We start from the raw sequence: 14,744 nt of genomic DNA, 5'->3' as shown, positions 1-14,744 counted from the left end.
CTCTGGCATATCTAGGAGACACAATCCCACAGCAAACATCCTGTCCCTCTGTCTTTCTTATGGTCACTGAGCCTTAGCTGCAGGACTTTCTTGCAAGTATTATTTGGGACCAGGCCCCACAGCTCTTCATTTTGATCAGTTGTGGTCTTCTGCAGTGGTCTGAGTCTTTTGCAAAGGGACGTTTCCTCTATGAGGGATGAGAACTACAATTCTCCAGCTAGACCCTGAAAAAGCTTGTGCTTTTGAGACAGGGTCTCACTATGTAGTTTTGGCTGTGCTGGAATTACCTCTGTTGACTAGGCTTGCCTTGAACTCATGGAGATCTGCCTGCCTCTCCCTCCCAAATGCTGGGATTAAATATGCTACCACCACTGGGGCTTCAATTTTGTCTGTTTTTAACTATAAACAACTCAAGGGCAAGGTCCAGACGTCTTTAGTTTATATTACTCTGCTTTTACTAAGATCGGAGCTAACACTTAGTTGGCTAGAGCAGGTGAGAAAGAGGACATTTACTGAAGTTTGGGAGTGTTTCTTACTCTGGTAACTGAAACAGAAGTGACACCTCTGGAATAGTGAGAAGTCCTCATGAAGATAGAGACAAATAGTACTCTGTATCATTTGATTTAAGTTACTCTTTCTCTTCCTTGCTTGCAGTTTTATAAACATGGAGTTTCAAGCTGTAGTTATGGCCGTTGGTGGGGGATCTCGGATGACAGACTTGACTTCCAGCATTCCCAAGCCTCTGCTTCCAGTTGGAAACAAACCTTTAATTTGGTACCCGCTGAACCTGCTTGAGCGTGTTGGATTTGAAGGTGAGTCATAGCCATGATAGACACATCCATAAACCTTTAGTGTGTTTGATCCCAATAATTTGTCAGCAGTATGATGGGGTGGGGGGGATGGGGAGAGGGGAAGAAGGGAAGAGAGGATGATAGCAAACTGGGGCTTAAAGCTTGCTGGAGACTGGATGTTGGTCCACAGCTGCCCTGCTGCAGGGCATGAGCTCCTCAAGAGGAACTCGGGGATGTGCTTATCCCTTGTTGCTGCTCTGGAGGGTGCCGGGTTATAGGGAGGCGCCAGGACACTGCTCTGGGGGTGGGCAGTCTGGTGGGAAAGTGCCATCTGAGTTCTGGGAAGCCAGAGCTGGTTGGGGGTCCCTGGTTCTGGGAATCTGGGATTCTTTAACTCTTGGACATCCAGGTGCCACTGGGAATCTCAAAAGAACTGAGGAGTTGGGGCCCCTGTGAGCTGGGGACAGCATCTAGCCCAGGGGCCAGGGGGTAAAAGGAGCTCTGGCTTGTCCTAGAAATGATTGTCCTTGCCTTGACACAAGCAGACTTGGTGGCAGTTGTGGCTAGGAGCACAGTGAGACCTTCTACAGGAGATTTAAGCTTGGCTCTGTAGTTGAATGCCTTCTCCATGACTCCCCACAACAGATCTTGATGAAAGAGACAGTCCATGGTTGTTCATGGTGGAAAATGGATGCATAACGTACTGTACCCACTTCTCAGGGTGGACCAGAGATTGAATACCTTTTGCAGGAAGGAATGTCCGGGAAGGGAAGCTTATTGGGTAAGCCCTCTGGGCCTCTAGGTACCTCATTAGCATAGAGGACATTGTTTTGAGATATGTGACATGTTTCTTTTATGTGAGGAACATGACACGTGTTCCAGGTCAGGAGTCTGGCAGGGAGCTGGGGAGTCGCCTAAGTCTCAGGTGTGTCTCTGGGTCTCAACATGTTCTACTTTAGCCGGGCGGTGGTGGCGCACGCCTTTAATCCCAGTACTTGGGAGGCAGAGGCAGGCAGATTTCTGAGTTTGAGGCCAGCTTGGTCTACAGAGTGAGTTCCAGGACAGCCAGGACTACACAGAGAAACCCTGTCTCGAAAAACCAAAACCAAAAAAAAAAAAAAAGCTCTACTTTACCAAACTTCCTGGCATGGTTTTACATCCCACAACTGGACTCTTAAGTTAGGGGCCCAGGAATATCCTTTTGCTATATGAGGAAAAAAATGAGAATGTCGTGCTGAACATTACAGAAGGGGTTGTCCACAGTGATCCAAGATGGGTCTTCTAAGGATATTAGAGAGAGAAGATTGGGAATCTAAATGCCTGGTTGTCAGTCTGAGAATCTGTGATGAGCTGAGTGATGTTCTAAGCGTGAGAGCAAAAGACTGAGAAGACAGCTCAGGCACTGACTTCTAGAACTTTCCTTAAAATCTGGTAGGAAGGGCTTTTGTCTACTTTTCACTTGGGTCAGACTAGATAGACGATGATGCTGTTAAATGGGAAAAGAAATATGAGTCAGGGACAGGTGTGAACAAAAGTAATGAGTTCAGCTTTGGCCACATTGCGTTTGAGGTGTCACTAAGCAGAATGAGTCAGAATGCAGCAAATTGGTGCAGATTCTAGGGTCCGGATTGCTGCAAGAGGGTTCATTCAACGGTGAGGGATTTTCTTAGTTTTATTTTATTTTATTTTATTTTATTTTATTTTATTTTATTTTATTTTATTTTACGAGAATGAATGTTTTGCCTGCATATATGTATGTGCACCAGGTACTTGCCTGTTGCCCCCAGAGGTCAGAAGAGGGTGTCAGATGCCTTAGAATTGAAATTACAGATGGTTGTGAGGTGCCAGGGTCGTAATTGAAACCCAGTCTTCTGTAAGAGCAACAAGTGCTTGAAACCACTGAGCATCTCCAGCTCCTAAATCCTTAAAAGAAAAAAAATCTTTTTTTTTTTAAAGTTTCATCTTTAATGAATGATTTTGGAAATAACATATATTTCTATGACACCAGTACTAGTCTTCAGAGTCACAGCAAGATACACAGAATTACATCTGTAATTACTATGAATGCCAACATTTCAGGCAGTAATTTCTGTTACATGGCAAACAAGATCAAGAACGCAATCATCAAACAAAAGAGACCCATAGCTTCAGACAAGGCAAATCCCAGGATAGCCTATGAGAACAGCTGCTGCTTCAGTGAAGGGTTTCTGGCATAACCAATGATAAGACTGTCAAAGACTGTTCCAATCCCAGCACCAGAACCAGCAACTCCTGCTGTTGCAGCACCTGCACCAATGAATTTGGCAGCAGTATCAATGTCTCTGCTGATTACACTGGTCTGAAACTCCCTTCGGATCAGTAGAAATTGGTCTATATGCAACTCTGGATCCAGCTCGGATCAGAGCAGGGGTGCGGGTGAGCTTGGCGCAGCCGAACATCTTTCTTCCTGGCTGCGCGGTGTGGATATAGGTGACAGGCAACATGGGCTTCTCTCCCGCTTCCTCTCTATGGCGGCAGAGGTCGAAGCAGTAGGGCTGGGCGTGCAAGCCTTTTTTTATATATAAAAATTTTAGCCGGGCAGTGGTGGCACACGCCTGTAATCCCAGCACTTGGGAGGCAGAGGCAGGTGGATTTCTGAGTTCGAGGCCAGCCTGGTCTACAGAGTGAGTTCCAGGACAGCCAGAGCTACACAGAGAAACCCTGTCTCGAAAAACTAAAAAAAAGAAAAAAAATTATTATTACATTTTATTGATTTGAGGAGGTATTGTAGGCATGGGTGTGCAAATGTAGGTCAGAGAATTTTCTTAGAATTGCTTCTCTGCTTATATCGTGTGGGTCCTTTTAAAGTAGCTTATTTTTGACTTGTGATGGTGTAAACTTGTAATCTTTAGGCTGAGGTAGGAGGAAGTTCAGTGATAGCCTGTAAAACCAAAAGGGTCTTTCTAGAAGAATAGGGTAAGGTATCTTTTTTCCTTCAGTAGCTTTATGGATCTGTCATCCATAACTCTCTACTTCTTACTGCTAGATGACTTTTTTTTTTTTAATAATTATTTTTTTTCAAATCGTAATTCATTCACACAGGGGTTATAAACACAGAAAGGCAGGATGTGGGGAAGGGGATGACATTGAAGCGTGGGTGTTCAGGGGGAGTACAGATATCTTTCGGAACCGGGTATTGGCTGGGTGAAGGTTCGGGGACAGGTCACTATGACTCTGCCTATGATTCACTTGTCCTTATCTAAGTTGGTATTGTTTGCCAAGGCTACCTATCTACAAGGTCTATGACTCCTCAGGCTGGTAAATTTCCACAAAGCTGCCTGTTTACAATAGCTTATAGCCATCTGTTTCAATGTTTATCCACAGAGACCCAAGACTTGGTGTTAGTATACATGTATGACAGGTCTATTGCTGATTTTAGGCCTATGGCTGATTTTAGGCCTTCAGTGTGTAAGCAGGGCTGCCCCTGACATCTCCTCCCTTCTCTAAGTATAGAAGGGCTGTGGCGATTCTAATCTTGTGAAGGCGGGGATAGAGGCCTGACCTCCAGTATTGAAGGGGACCTTGTAATGGCTCCAGTCCCCCTGTCGTTGTCCAGTGAGGCATGAGGGCCATACCCGTCCCGATGTCGCTAGATGACTTTAGTTCATATTCAGCAGTAGCATTTTGTTGTATATGTAATACCTACTATGCATATAATTCTTTCTTACAGAAGCTCACTCAGAATTTGCGGGATACTTCCCCAATGTAGAATTTATATGAATTAGTTAACATTTTGAAACAAAATGTATATGTATGAATATTTTGCCTACATGTATGTAAGTGTAATATATTCATGCCTGTTGCTTTCAGAGGCCAGAGGGATTTGTTTTTATATGTGTGAGTGGTTTGCCTGAATGTGTATGTGCACCACATGCACTCCTGTGCCAGAGGAGGTCTGAAGAGGGCTTGGAGCCCCTGGAATTGGTGTTAGGAGTAGTTGTGAATCACTATATAGTGTTGAGAACCAAACCCAGGTCCTCTGCAGGAGCAGCCAAGTGCTTTTTATTTTTCCTCTCTCTCTAAACAACATGAGACAGGGTTTCTCTGTGCAGCCCTGGCTGTCCTAGAACTCACTCTGTAGAACAGGCTGGCCTCAAATTCAGATACCTCCTGCCCCTGCCTCCTGAGTTCTGGGATTAAAGGCCTGTGCTCTAACAGCTGAGCCATCTCTCCAGCCTCTAATTAGTTATTACAGTTTTTGTTTGTTTGTATTTTCAAGACAAAGTCTTTCTAATTAGCAGCTATTTCTCATGTAGAACTCACTATAGCCCAGGCTGGTTTTTTTTTTTTTTTTTTTTTTTTGGTTTTTCGAGACAGGGTTTCTCTGTGTAGCCCTGGCTGTCCTGGAACTCACTCTGTAGATCAGGCTGGCCTCAAACTCAGAAATCCGCCTGTCTCTGTCTCCCAAGTGCTGGGATTAAAGTCGTGCGCCACCACCGCCCGGTGACCAGTCTATTCTTGAACTCAAGAGATTTACCTCTGTCTGTCTTCCAAGAACTAGATTATGTCTACAATTACATCCAGCTTAAATGATTCTTATTATTTTCTTTGACAAAGCGTGCATTTTATTTATTTTCTTGTTTGTTTGTATTTTATGTGTATTCATGTTTTGCCTAACCGTATATTTGCATGAGGGTGTTGGATCCTGGAGTTAGAGACAGTTGTGAACTGCCATGTGGTTGCTGGGAATTGGAACCTAGGTTGTCTGGAAGAGCAGTCAGTGCTCTTAACTGCTGAGCAATTGCTTCAGCTCTGATTAATTAATTTTTTAAAAGATGAGTACTGGCTGCTCTTCCAGAGGTCCTGAGTTCAGTTTCCAGCAAGATGGTGGCGCACAACAGTCTATAGGGGAATCTGATGCCCTCTTCAGGCAGGCAGATATATATGCAGCAGAGCACTCATACATTAAAATAAATAAAATTAAAAAAAATTTAATGTTTTCTTTTATTTATTTTATGTATACGAGTACACTCTCTGTCTTCAGACACGCAAAAAGAGGGTATCGGATTCCATTACAGATGGTTGTGAGCCACCATGAGCATCTCTGTAGCCCCAATTAATTAATTTTTGAGAGAGCATTTTAAACTTGTGTAGTTGAGGATGACATTAGACTTTCATTCTCCTGCATGTATTTCCTGTGTTCTGGGATTATAGATGTGTTTCACTAATCTAAATTTTTTGCAGTGCTGGGCATAGATACCATTTAGTGCATATAGATACCAACTGAGCTATATTCCCAGCCCTGAATGTAGATTCTTTTTTTTTTTTTTTGGTTTTTCGAGACAGGGTTTCTCTGTGTAGCCCTGGCTGTCCTGGAACTCAGTCTGTAGACCAGGCTGGCCTCAAACTAGAAATCTGCCTGCCTCCGCCTCCCAAGTGCTGGGATTAAAGGTGTGCACCACCACCGCCCGGCCCTGAATGTAGATTTTAAGATTTGGTATAGACTTATTTATCTTGTGGGTACCTAAGTATATGTGTGGATGCATGTGTGCTGTGACTCGTGTAGAGGTCAGAGGACAACTTTTTAGAGTCAGTAGTTCTCTTGTTCCACTGTATGGGCTCAGGTCACTGGACTCAAGCAAGCGCTCTTACATTTCACCAGCCCCAGCTATGTATGTATGTATATGTGTGTGTGTGTGTGTGTGTGTGTGTGTGTGTGTGTGTGTGTGTGTATGTATCTATCTATCTAAATATATAATTTATCTTTTATAATAACTGAACAGGGATCCTTAAACCTGCTAGGTAAATGCTTTATTGTTGAGCCATCTCTTTTTTTTCCCCTTAAAAATACCAAAACAATATGAACAGGCTCTTGTTAAAGAGCCTGTTGCTAAAGCCAGCCTTGAACTTACAGTCTTCCCACCTCAACATCCCAAATAGCTGGGTTTACAGGCTGGCACCACCACCTGGTAAAAGTTTTGGGAATGATTTTTGTTTGTTTGTTTTGTTCTTTTGACACAAAGTCTCTCTATTTAGCTCTGGCTGACCTCAAACTCACTATATAACCTGGGCTGACCTTGAACTCAGAGATTTGCTTGCCTCTACCTCCTGAGCGCTAGTATTAAATTCATGGACCACCATACATGGCTGTTTTTATTTTTATATTAATGTGTATTGGCGTTTGCTCTCGTGTATGTATATGCACACACAGTACCTGCAGAAACCAGAAGATAGTGTTCGATGCCCTGAAACTGTAGCCCCAGGTGGCTTTTGGCTCTTATTTGGGGGCTGGGATCCAAACCGAATTCCTCTGTAAGAGCAGCAAATGCTCTTAATGGCTGAGCCATCTTTCCACCTCCCAAGGTTCTTACTTTCAGAGTGAGATTGTTGTAAGACTTAATAGATGTTAACAGTAATATTTTAAATTGGCGGCACCCAATCTGGCTGTTCTTAAGCAGCCGCCATCTTCCCGAATAGCCTAGGCCTGAGAGTATGCCACTGGCTCAGCCAGCCAGAGACACTGATCCTGCCACCCACGAGACAGCAGAGCCATCTTCCACGTTGTCGCCACAAGGTTAGGCTGAGCCCAGACCATCCTGCCATACACGGTAGCCGGTAAAAAATGAGACTCTAATGCTTAGTGATTATCCAAAGGCTCCTTTTTTTTGTTTGTTTGTTTGTTTGGTTGGTTGGTTGGGTTTTTTTTGAGACAGGGTTGCTCTGTGTAGCCCTGGCTGTCCTGGAACTCACTCTGTAGACCAGGCTGGCCTCGAACTCAGAAATCTGCCTGCCTCTGCCTCCCAAGTGCTGGGATTACAGGCATGCACCACCACTGCCCAGCTATCCAAAGGCTTTCTATGTTTGGTGATGCTCATTAACAAGATGCCAACACAATTGGAGGTGTTCCCAATTAACTAACCTAGATATAAGTTGTTACCCAGGACTGCTCTTGGTACATGTGTGGTCATCCATGGTGCCTACCACTCCTCTCTAGCCTCTCCTCTTCCTCTCTTCTTCCTCTCCTCTTCCTTTCCTTATTCCTCCTCTTGGTCTCCTTACTCCTCCCACCTTAGCTCCTCCCAACTTGTGGGGGAAAATATGCTGCTACAAATAGAGAGCACGAATCTACAAGATGAGAGCCAGTGAGCCAGCTTAGGAGGCAAAAGCCACCTGGCAACCTCAGTTCAGTCTCTGGAACCCAAGTCAGGTAGGTGGATGGAAAGAACAGTACAAGTAGTCCTGATCTCCACACATATACAAGCATGCACACACAAGTGCATGCACACACACGGTCATACACACACATCCTTTTTTTTAATGTAATGATAAGGGTGGGGGACAGGTTAGGAGGAGTTGAGGGTAAATAACAAAATATATACATGCACAAAATTCTCAAAATTAATAAAATAATTACATTTAAAACAGTTTTCTTTTCAGCAACATGTATACTAAAATCGGGGTGATACAGAGAAGATGAGCACGGCCCCTGCACAGGATGACAGACAGATTTGTGAAGCATTCCATTTTTTCTCCTTTCTGCCTTGCAGCACCCCTGGATGCAGGGGTTTCTAGTTTCCTGTGATGCCCAGGCCTTGGGTGTGGGAGGTGAAGGAGCGCTCAGTTGTCCGGGCACACCCTCTAAGCCTGGAGAGATCAGACATTTAAAGTTCCCCAGCTATGAGGTGGTGTCAGTCCTGGACAAGTACCTCTGTGTCACAGAATGCTCAGAGGATCTGAAGATGAAATTTACTGTTGCTCACTGACAGGTTTTTATTTAAAAAAACACACACACACAATGAAAAGGCTCAGTAATATTAGCGTTATTATTTTTGATTCTATATGCTGGCCTTGAACTTGATGTGTAGACAAGGATGGCCTTGTTCCTGATCTTTCTGTCTCCCCTCCTGAGTGCTGGGTTACAGGCATGTGCACTGCAGCAGAGCCCATCTGACTGAAAGATGGAAATTGTCTCAGTGAATGAATTTCTGCATTTGTCTGTTATCTCTTTCATACTGTAGAAGTCATTGTGGTTACAACCAAAGATGTCCAAAAGGCTCTGTGTGCAGAATTCAAGATGAAAATGAAGCTAGATATTGTGTGCATTCCTGAAGAGGCAGACATGGGGACTGCAGACTCTCTACGCCACATATATCCAAAACTTAAGGTAAACATATTGCTTTACTTATTTTTATTGAACATAAGTAATATCTTATTTGGCAGTGCTTTGTATTTTATAAAAGCTTTCATTGGTTTTTAGACAAGTTCCACTATGTAGCATGGCTAGCCTAGAATCTGCAATGTAGATCAGGCTGGCCAAAAACTCACAGAGATCTACCTGACTCTGCTTCCTGAGTAGTGGGATTAAATGCATGTACTACCCTTAATTTTTTGTTTTTTAAGAATTATTTATTTATTTTATTTATATGAGTATACTCTTGTTATCTTCAGACACACCAGAAGAGGGCATCAGATCCCATTACAGATGGTTGTCAGCCACCCTGTGGTTGCTGGGAATTGAACTCAGGACCAGTCAGTGCTCTTAACTGCTAAGCCATCTCTCCAGCCCTGCTCTTAGTTTTTAAGACTTAAAAAGTATATTCTATTTTGTGTTTGTTTTGAGACAGTCTTGTGTGGCCCAGCTTGTCTTGAGCTCTGTGTAGCTGAGGATGGCCTTGAACTCTTCTCTTACCCCTGCTTCATAGCACCGGCGTTATGGGCATAAACCAACAAACCTAGTCTAATATATTTTTATATCAAGTTCATTGTTTCCCATTTACTTTTTAACTGTTCTTTGGTTTGATTAGTAATAAAGCTTTAGAAGTTTAGTCAACATAATCTGCTTTCCAAGTAGTAAGACATCCATTTTTGAAACACAGCCTGGACTGGAATTCTCAGTGGCCCAGGCTTGCCTTGATTTTTGATGATCCCTCTGTCTCAGCCTCCTGAATACTTGAATTGAAGATATGCATCTGGCTTAAAATAAAATCTGTGGCTAGGTAGTGGTGGCCCATGCCTTTAATGCAGAGGCATTTTAACGGCAGAGGGGGAGTGTGTGCATGGGTGTGTGTGCATGCATGTGTGGTTAGTGTTGTGTCTGAAGCCACCTTACTGTCTTGAGCTTCTGCTGCTACACTGCTTCCTGCAGGCTAACAGGCCTGTGTCCACCTCCTGTGCTGGAATTACTGGCCTTCTATGTGGGTTCCAGGAATCAAACCCAGGTTGGGCTTTTGAGGCTACCATGTTTACCCTGGTCACCTCAGCACTATTTTGCTTTGTTTTGAGATAGTCTTGTTATGTCCAGACTTTCTTCAAAATTGCCATCCTACTGCCTCAGCCTACTGAGGGCTGGGCTGTATCTGGGATTCCTCATTTTCAGAGACTTAAATTTCCATGTTTATCGTTTTTGTCTTCCATCTTTCCAAAAGGAGCATTGTCTGACATGTTAAACACTGATCACTCCATCCCATCCTCTTGGAAACCATCTGTCTCCTAGCTGTAACCTAGGCCTGTGCAGAACTGCCTTCTTTTATTTCTGTCTTTCTGAGAATTTCCTCCTCTTTCCTGTGTTGCCTGTCCTTGTGCCTAGGTTTCTTCCACCAATGGATTACTCCCCTATTTCCGAGGACTCCAGCCCTTACTGGCTTTTTAAAGAAAATAGATGAGGGGCTGGAGAGATGGCTCAGGGGTTAAGAGCACTCTTCCAGAGGTCCTGAGTTCAACTCTCAGCAACCACATGGTGGTTCACAGCCATCTGTAACTGATGCCCTCTTCTGGTGTGTCTAAAGACAGCAACAGTGTACTCATAAATAAAATAAATCTTAATAAAATAAAAATAATTAATAAATAAAATAATTTTTTTTTTTTTTTTTGTTTTTCGAGACAGGGTTTCTCTGTGTAGCCCTGGCTGTCCTGGAACTCACTCTGTAGACCAGGCTGGCCTCGAACTCTCGAACTCAGAAATCTGCCTGCCTCTGCCTCCCAAGTGCTGGGATTAAAGGCATGCGCCACCACTGCCCGGCTTTTCACCTTACTCTTGAGTGATGACTTAGATCTTTTAGAATTCTGAGTTATATTTTTTAAGATTTTTTTACAGTAAGCACTAGCAGAACAAGAAAGGCTTCCTTTATATCCCTCCCCTCCCCCACACTTTACCCTTTTCCGAGACCTCAGTTATGCTGGGGCTTATTATTCCAAACTGCCTCATAACAGCTTCTAACCTCATCTGTGGTCAGTGTCTCCTTGAAATCCCCAGTTAAGACAGCCAAGGTTTCAGGTTGGTGTTGGTGCTTGCTTTTAGTCCCAGCACTTGGGAAGCAGAAGCAGGCAGATCTCTTGAGTTCCAGGTCAGTCTGGTCTACAGTGTGAGTTCCAGGATCTCCATTTTACATACAGATGGGAAAAGTGTGTCTTCGAATCGTGAGTGCTTTGCTTGGAGTGTGGGGAGTAAGAGAGGGAATGCATAGATGCCAGAGCCTCGCTTGATGCGTGCAGTGACCAGAGCATCGGCAACACTATGTCTTCTAGGCACAGCCAGGTGCACAGGACTCAGTGGAAATTGTGATTTTATTTGAGAGTTACAGTTGTGAGTGGGTTAGGATCCCTAAGAAGTTAGGCGTGTACCAGGTGCCCTCTAGAGGAGCATCAGGAAGTGCTGCCTGCATCTGCTTGTTAGGGACGCTTTACTTCCTGACAGGGGCTCTAATTGAGATTTGCAGAAGAGTGGGTGTTTGTGATGTTAGAGACATGAGACCAGGAAATAATCTGCATCTTAAATTGAGTTACTACACAGCTTAAATAGCAGGGATTATTTCAAACCCTAGTTAAGTAAAGACCTCCCTCAGGATAACCTAAACATCTGAAAATTGTACACGGGTTTTTATTTGTTGGAAATTTACCAAGAGAGACATAGTGTTGCCAATGCTCTGGTTACTGCACTCGAGCTTCGAAGACACACTTTTCCCATCTGTATGTAAAATGGAGATATACATATCAGCTAAAGAACGATATATTTTCCTCCAAGATGATAGCCTAATTAAAGTTTGATTTTTTTCCTTTTTTTTTTTTTTTTCCTTTCTGTCTTTTAAGACAGGGCTCTGGTATCTAGCCCTGGCTACCCTGGAACTCCACGTGGAGAGCGAGCTGGCTTCAAATTTGTAGTAGTCCTCCTGTCTTTGACACTCAAATGCTCAGATTTCAGGTGTGCACCACCATACCTGGCAAAGTTTAATTAAAAAAAAAAAAAAAGAAAGAAAGAAAGAAAGAAAAACTATTTGAGGGAGAAGGAACAGCAGGTGGGAATGGGAAGGGTGCAGACTGAAAACAACAAAGGCCTGCTTTGTAGTGACACTAACTATTTCCACAGATCAAATGGGAGGAGGGAGAGTTGAAAACAACAGACAGCCTGGGTTGTAGTTATTCACACACCTCTACCAGGAACCTGCCTGAGCACTTCTGAGGCTACTTCAATTTCATACAGTAAACCGTATGTCAGAAAGTAGTTTATTACTTTGGAAATTTAATACTCATTCTTAGAGACTGCCCTGAAGTAGGATTAGCTTATTAGCTAATTATAGTCACCTGGATATAAAGTTTATTTTCCATAGGGTTAACTGGAACATTTGTTCTGAATATCTCAAGAAAATCTAGTATATCTAGATTTCTAATCACACAACCCACCTTGAAAGGCGACAACACGAGTTTCCTTTAGTATTGAGAACCTTGACCCTTTATTGAGAGCTTAAATAATACATTCCAGAGCCTGTACCTGCCTGGACACTGATTCAAAGCTAGACCCTGGCCTAGACAAGACTTTGGTTTTACTTTTGGTGTTTTGTTTTGGGTTTGAAGGTTTTTGGTTAGTTTTTGTTGTTGTTGTTTTGGTTTAGTTTTTCCAGATACAAGGTTTCTCTGTGTAGCCCAGGCTGTCCTAGAACTTTCTCTGTAGACTAGGCTGGCCTGGAACTCCACCTGCCTCTGCCTCCCAAGTAGAGTTCAAAGGTGTGTACCACCACTGCCCAGCTTTGCTTTTGGTTTTGAGTTTTCGGTTTTTGAGACAGAATCTTGCCATTAGTCCAGGCTAGCCTCTGACTTTCAACCTTAGCCTTTCTGAGTGGAGTACCAAGCTTGGCACTATTGTTGAGTTTTGATATACTTAGATATATACTTGTAACCTTTGCTTCTACTTCCCAAAGTGTAGAATTTCATTTAAAAATTGCAGTCTCCTATAGTACTCATGTAGAATCCTTGTCCTGCAAGTGTCAGCTCTTGTTTCTTGATATCTTTCTCTTCAATGAAGGGAAGTCTGGTCTTTCATTGTAATGTTCTGTGTAGCTGAGGGTGACTTTGAATTCCTCATCCTTCTGCCCCTACTTTAAAAAAAAAAAAAATTAAAAAAAAAAAAAAACCAAAAACTAAAACTGAGTAACTCCTTGGACAGTGAGCCAGACCTGCTTTTGAGCCTTTTGCCTTTCTGAGGTCATTGGTCACTGGTGCTGTTCTTGCCCTTTGGAAACTACATTTGGTTATTGCTTAGATAGTGTTCTGAGAACAGACTGGTGAGGTCTATTTAAGGGACCTAAGAAGACCAGATCCATAATAGAACAGCCTGTGTTTTAAACACTTACCTTATATTGCAGGTCTCATTGCTTCTCTTAATTTAGAAGTGGCAGAGTTGGTAATTCTCTATTTAATCCACACAGGAATTTTTCTGTAGCCACAGGCAAACGTCATTTACCCCCTGCCTCAGTTTCACAATTCAGAAAGCAGGGAGAAGGGTACCAACACATTAGCTGTTAGAGGTCTAGTTATTTAACTCCTTTGATGTAAAGGGTGACTATTGTATATTTTATGAAACAGCAAACATGCTACTACAAAGAACAGATTATGATGAAATCCCCTGGAGACAGCTTATTAGAAAAACTAAATAAACATTCTATTTTTAGATGTACAAACAGCTAAACGTAAGTTATTTTCTATAGAGTGTTTGATGTCCTTATCAAATTACGAATCTCTGTCAGTCTTTCCTGGAACCTTTCATTTTGCCCAAGGTTTTGTTTTGTCAGATTTCTATCGGTTTGGAAAAAGTAAGTATAATCTGGTCAAGGGAAGATCTGAGAACTTGGTCCTGACTTGTCTGAAGACTTGTAGTGGGTGGTAACTTTCCTTCTGGTGACTGCTTTCGTGGGCTGCAGGATAACCCGATGATCCCTTCTTTGATATTGCTCTTAGCATGCAGAAAGTTCCAGATGTTATGGCAGAAATAGGCTGTGGTTTTCAAAGCCTTCTTCTTGTTGTTTTTCTTTTCTCTCCTTACTTTGAGGATCCCCAGCAGAGCTTTTCCCTTGCTGTGGCCATCTCATAGATCCACAAGCTTGAACTGTTTTCATCCCGTCATCTCTCCACTGCTGCTGGGTAGAGATCCGGTCTGTGGAATGGGGGTGCTGCAACCCTGTATTTCATTTGATGACCCAGAAAATGGTAAAGCTTTGTTTCCAGCTTGATACCTTTGAGTGTTTCCCTTCCCTAGAGGGAGTCTTTTTGTGGAGCAAAGAGCTGTGGAGTAGTGGGGAATGATAGAAGCTGGGAATTTGATAGAAAGCATAGACTGTCATCACAAACCTCATTGGTGGATAAACAACCTTCCTTTTTGACATACATCTGGAAGCTCTTGTTAAGGTGACCTTTCCTACTTTGATTCATGAGATGAAATTACAGACTAACTGGTAAAAAGATCCAGTACTGTTTGGGTAAAGTTAGTAAGCCTTCTGTCACCATGGCCTAGGTGCCAGTTGCTCTGAAGGAGCCTTCACTTCTTCAGACTTATAAATTATGCCCATCTCTTCCAAGGAGCCTTCCCCGATTCTTACAACTGAGTTTGTGCTCGCTCTCCCTGTCTCTGTGTCTGCCTCTGTGTCTGCCTCTGTGTCTGTCTCTCTCTCTCTCTCTCTCTCTCTCTCTCTCTCTCTCTCTCTCTCT

The 14,744-nt window shown here is 43.1% G+C and overlaps 1 protein-coding gene, 1 non-coding gene and 1 pseudogene across 4 annotated transcripts in view; 2 read left to right on the top strand and 1 right to left on the bottom strand.

Annotated features, from left to right (window-relative positions):
* Eif2b3 (eukaryotic translation initiation factor 2B subunit gamma) overlaps positions 1-14,744 on the top strand; it is a 65,082-nt gene that overhangs the window by 2,595 nt on the left and 47,743 nt on the right. For all 3 annotated transcript variants that reach the window (XM_028785994.1, XM_028785988.1, XM_028785990.1), the window contains exons 2-3: positions 655-812; positions 8,789-8,934. Coding sequence is in view for 2 of the 3 variants with exons in the window: in XM_028785988.1 (XP_028641821.1) it covers positions 665-812; positions 8,789-8,934 (294 nt within the window). In the remaining variant the exon portion in view is untranslated. The remainder of the gene's footprint in view (positions 1-654; positions 813-8,788; positions 8,935-14,744) is intronic.
* LOC114637737 lies at positions 2,822-3,229 on the bottom strand (annotated as a pseudogene).
* On the top strand, positions 8,195-8,300 carry LOC114639670. Its single transcript, XR_003714044.1, has one exon. It is a non-coding gene; the product is annotated as a U6 spliceosomal RNA (small nuclear RNA).

The sequence above is a fragment of the Grammomys surdaster genome, unplaced genomic scaffold (assembly GCF_004785775.1).
Source record: "Grammomys surdaster isolate TR1022 unplaced genomic scaffold, NIH_TR_1.0 100, whole genome shotgun sequence".
Taxonomy (NCBI): Eukaryota; Metazoa; Chordata; class Mammalia; order Rodentia; family Muridae; genus Grammomys; species Grammomys surdaster.
The sequence above is the reverse complement of the archived record's forward strand: the minus strand, read 5'-3'. Positions and strand labels throughout refer to the sequence as shown.